Source organism: Sceloporus undulatus, unplaced genomic scaffold (genome assembly GCF_019175285.1).
Source record: "Sceloporus undulatus isolate JIND9_A2432 ecotype Alabama unplaced genomic scaffold, SceUnd_v1.1 scaffold_5638, whole genome shotgun sequence".
Taxonomy (NCBI): Eukaryota; Metazoa; Chordata; class Lepidosauria; order Squamata; family Phrynosomatidae; genus Sceloporus; species Sceloporus undulatus.
Window position 1 is genome coordinate 1 of NW_024808557.1, and position 1381 is coordinate 1381.

General features: G+C 53.5%; 1 protein-coding gene across 1 annotated transcript in view; it reads left to right on the forward strand.

Moving 5' to 3' along the window:
• The first annotated feature begins 825 nt into the window (after positions 1-825).
• The window catches only part of LOC121918191 (transducin beta-like protein 2), a 1906-nt gene continuing 1350 nt past the window's right edge, over positions 826-1381 (forward strand). Inside the window, exon 1 of the mRNA XM_042444278.1 lies at positions 826-1178. Within this exon, the coding sequence (XP_042300212.1) occupies positions 1016-1178 (163 nt within the window). The 5' untranslated portion in view covers positions 826-1015. The remainder of the gene's footprint in view (positions 1179-1381) is intronic.

The following is a 1381-nucleotide window of genomic DNA, read 5'->3' on the forward strand; positions in this document are numbered from 1 at the left end:
GACTAGGTTTTATTCTGCTCTATTCTGGACAGTGTAATCCAAGGAAGGTCCGCATTACGTCCATCTCACCCCACGTCCAGCAAGAAAGAGGGCCGGTCCTCCGGGAGACCCAAGAGCTCCACGGCCCTTTCGGACATCTGCGACTGGATCTCTATCATCCGGGAGCTGGAGGGGAGAAAGGAGAGGCAGATCAAAAAAGAGGTTTGCCAATGACAACAACAACGCTTTTATGAACGCATGCAAAACGAAGGGAGAAGGCGCTTGCCGTTGTAGCCCAAGCCTGCCTTACTTGTGAGTGTATTTCCGAGCTTCGGCCTCATCGTAGAACTGGGGAGAGAAACAGGGAGAGGTTGGAACCTCTGGACTAAGACATACACACACATAGGAAAAATGTTTACACCTCAGGACTACAACTCCCAGAATACACACACACACATATATAGGAGTCTAAGGAGCTTCCCGAAACCTTTATCCCTCCAGACTGCAACCCTCAGAATCCCCATAGAAACATATGTTTGTGTGTGTGTATATATCTATATATATATATATCCTGAGAGCATTATACCTCAAGACTACAGTTCCCAGAATCCACACACACACCATATATACATATACGTGTGTGTGTGTGTGTGTGTGTGTGTTATATATATATATATATATACACACATATAATACCAGAGCCCCCAAAGTTTACATCTCAGGACTACAACTCCCACAATGCACCGCGAAGGACGTTGCCTAAAGGATTCCCTCCCAGATCTTCCTCGGCTTCTCTTACCAATTCTGGGGGCCCTCGATGCTCGGGCCGTTTCCCGGAGGCCGCCATCTTGGGCGCGCTGATGACGTCAGAGCCGCGCGACACCGGCAGGAGCCGATAACCGGGTTCTGCGCATGCGCGCCACGCTCAACACCGGCCTGGCGCTGCGTGCTCTGCGTCCGTGTGCGCCTGCGCCGGCTTAGGCCCCGCCCCCTTTCCGTTCCGCCGTGGCGCTGAGGTGGCCGACTAGGAAAAGAAATGGAGGCGCTGCCGCTGTGGAGCCTCTCGCTCCTCCTCGGCGGACTCCTCTTCCTCCTCTTCGTCCTGAAATGGTGGAGGAGCGGCGGCACAGAGGTGGAGGAGGCGGGGCCACGCGGGAAGGGGCGTGACCGAGAGGCGGAGCCAAGCGGCCCGGGAGACGGTAAGAGGGGGCGGAGCTTCTTGGGCGAAGGGGCGGGGCCAATGTAGTCTACCCACGCCCACCGTCCCTAGCCCCGCCTTTTGTGGGCGGGGCCTGAGGGCAGCCTCCTCAGCCTTTTCCTATTAAAAGGGATGCAAGAGTGAACTCTGCTTTATTCCCAGATTTATTTAATTATCAATTAATTGTTTTTAATTTTTTAATTA